The sequence below is a fragment of the Crocuta crocuta genome, unplaced genomic scaffold, assembly GCF_008692635.1.
Source record: "Crocuta crocuta isolate KB4526 unplaced genomic scaffold, BGI_CrCroc_1.0 scaffold289, whole genome shotgun sequence".
Classification (NCBI taxonomy): Eukaryota; Metazoa; Chordata; class Mammalia; order Carnivora; family Hyaenidae; genus Crocuta; species Crocuta crocuta.
In genome coordinates, this window is record NW_027533264.1 from 438,161 (window position 1) to 441,337 (window position 3,177).

The window sequence follows — 3,177 nt, forward strand, 5'->3', positions numbered from 1 at the left end:
CCCCGCATTCCCCGTGTCCCCGGTGCTTCGTGCGCTTATGTGCATCACTGCGCATGTCCCACTGCATACCATTCGGCCGGGACACCTGGGCACCGGGCAGTCCCTGTGTGCGTCCCGGAGGGAGCCGCGCGCCCCGGAATGTGAGCGCAGGTGCCGGGCTCAGCCACCCAGCCACGGGTCATCCCCCGGGGGGGAAGGGAGGTCACGTGACACCCGGCGAATCTGTCTGCTCTCCCCTCCCCAGACGCCTGCTCTGCGCTGCGCGTGCGCGCTGGCCCTGCTGTGCCGGGTGCCGCCGCTGCTGCGGCCNATGCCTGGCTCAAGCCTCCTCGCTGACCGGCTTTACCTCTTGCCTGCCCACCTCCCCCACCCCCAGTGAGAACAATAAAGAGAAATCTTTCTACTGCTTTGGTGACTTCTGGGGAGTGACTTCTGGGGGCTATAGGCAGAAGGGGACCTGTCCCTCAAGGGGGAGAGGGGACCCTGGAGCGCCTGCTGTGAGAAAAAAAGACTGCAGGTCTTCCCCGCCTCCTCCCTGCAGCCCAGTCACCTGCCCGCACCTTACACACATACGCTCCCTGGGGAGAGGGGTCTGTAACTAGAGGGCGAGCAGAGGTGAGAGGAGTGGGTCTCAGCAACCTCATAGGAGGGGCTTCAGCCACGACCTTCTCTCCAACCACGCACGCGAGCTTTGATGCTAGCCCGGATGTCTGTGTTGGCAGCGGAACAAGCCGCAGTGCCTTTGCTTGCCCCTCAGGGTAAAATGTCCTGCTTCTTCCTGCGGGTCCTCCTCAGCCCATCTGGCAATGACCAGAGCAGGGCAACAGGGAGGAGCGCAGCCAGGGCCTGTGAGAAGCTGGGGGTGAGGGTGGCACTACTCCCGTCTGGGGGCTGGTGGCCATCGGAGGGCCTGGCAGTGGCAGTGGCAAGGGCAAGTGTGTCCTGAGCAAGATCCTAATTCCTGCTCCCGGGAAGTGTCTACCTTTCTCCCTGCTCAGAGCCTATCCCCGTAGCTGCCAGAGAAAATTCTGGGGCTTCCACCCCCGTCATCCAAACTCAGACTTTGTTCTGCTGAAACCAGCCCGCTCCCATCCCCCCTCTCGGGGCTGAGAATCACCCCCCGCCCTGCATTTGCCTCATAGCTGCGTCCCCTCCAGCCCGGTGCCTTTTTAGGGCCTGGTTCCACTTTCACACATTCCAGACACAGCCAGGCTTGAGGGGAAACACGTTTGTGGTGTCTCTGTCTTGGGGTCAGTGTGAGGTGCTGAGCCCAGGAAGGTGGACCCTGTCATCCGCCAGATCCACAACCCCATCACTTCCGGCGGAACATGTCTGGAGGCGAAAGAGGCTATTCCAAGAACTGATTTTGTTTTAATTTTTTAAAATGTTTTTTAGATTTATTTTTGAGAGAGAGAGAGAGAGACAGCGTGAGCAGGGGAGGGTCAGAGAGAGAGGGAGACACAGAATCCGAAGCAGGCTCCAGGCTCTGAGAGAGCTGCCAGCACAGAGCCCGACGTGGGGCTCGAACCCACGAACTGTGAGATCATGACCTGAGCTGAAGTCAGGAAGTCAGGATGCTTAACCGACTGAGCCACCCAGGCGCTCCTCCAGGAACTGATTCTAATTGTCTCTTCAGGACCCACCTCTGCTATGACAGGTGCTTCCAGCCCCAGGAAAAGGGAAAGAGACACGCTCCCTCCCTCCCAGTCTCTCTTGCTCTCTGTCTCTCTGTCACACAACACACACACACACACACACACTACCCCATCCCCACCTACTCAGGGTGCCCAAGAAGGGCAGGGGCTGGAGAACGCCACCAGACCCGAGCCTCATCCTCAGTGCAGGCCTCCCTGGGGCAAGATCCGGGGCCTCAGGCTCTGGAACCAGAGCGTGGAAGCCACAGACCGGACTCCTGGGGGGTGGCTGGGACTCTCAGCTAATCCAGCCTCCTTCCAGAAGGCCGAACGTCCCCAGCGGCCACCCCTCCTGCAGCGGCTACACCAGGTCCTACACCGGGACTCCACTACTTCTTAGGATGAGTCCTCTCTACGTTTCTGGTTCTTCTAAGAGGGTTCCTTGTTGTCACCAAAAGCCTGCCCTCTGGAGCCGCATCCAGGAGCCGAGTGGAGTCACCCTCTTCTGGAAAGCGCAGCTTCACGTGTTTGAAACACACGTTTCTTCATTTACTAAGCACCTACCAGGGTCGAGGACCACGCTAAGTGCTTTCTACACGTTATTTCGCGTCACGCTCACTACCACCCTGTCATTTCTCCTGCTCTACGGATGAGGAAGCTGACGTTCAGAGAGGTTATCCCCCTGCCCCAAAGCGCACAGACAGGAAGTGGCGGATCCTGGAATCGGACCCAAGTTCAACTGATTCTATAGTCAGTGCCGTGGCCCCGTATTATTAGCTTGCTATCTGTGCAGGGTCTTGGATGAGGGGCTGCACCACTCTGAGCCTCGGTTTCGTCTTCTGGAGAATGAGGATAACAGTATCTCCCTCACCCGCCGGATTGTTGGGAGGGCTGAATGTGCCTTTTCCCAACAGTCTGCACACGACTCCGTCTCCAGATCCCTCCCCGTCACTGGCCCGTGCTTCTGCTGGGCCCCATGCTCCCCCCGCCCCCACCCCGATGAGCCGTGCTTCTACTGAACATTCATAGTGACACGTCTCTGACCAGTCCAGGGGAGGGTGGCTCTGATGCTACTGATGCAACTGGTGACTTAGCACCAGTCATTCCACAGGCCTGGGCCGTCGCCCCTGCCCCTGTGTCAAGGACACTGTAGTATAAATTAGTACTTCACCTATTGCCTGGGCAAGAGGAAAGAATTGGTGGGAGAGAGGGTATGTTTAGGGACAGGGCTGTCATCAGACTGTTGACCAGGAAAGTCTGAAGTGTTGAAATGGGAAGATTCAAGCCTCACTGACTTGCTGAATGGCCTTGAAGGAGTCCCTGCCTCCCCCTGGGCCCGCCCCTCTGTGAGGTGGGGAAGAGTAGCCAAAGGGCTCTGAGGCCCCTACAGATGTTCTGGATCATGGACAATACCCTCCTTTCCCTTCTTTGCCTCCCTCCCCTCCCCCTTTCTCTCCTGAGCATGCGGCCTGCCCCTGCCCCCAAAGGGGTCCACAGAGACACAGAGATGCTATGACTTTGATTTGCTTTATTTAGTCTTGGG

The 3,177-nt window shown here is 58.5% G+C and overlaps 1 protein-coding gene across 1 annotated transcript in view; it reads right to left on the reverse strand.

Moving 5' to 3' along the window:
* Positions 1–753: 753 nt before the first annotated feature.
* Positions 754–3,177, reverse strand: part of PPY (pancreatic polypeptide) — a 3,226-nt gene continuing 802 nt past the window's right edge. The window contains exon 3 of the mRNA XM_077747779.1: positions 754–891. Coding sequence (XP_077603905.1) covers positions 754–891 — 138 coding nt within the window. The remainder of the gene's footprint in view (positions 892–3,177) is intronic.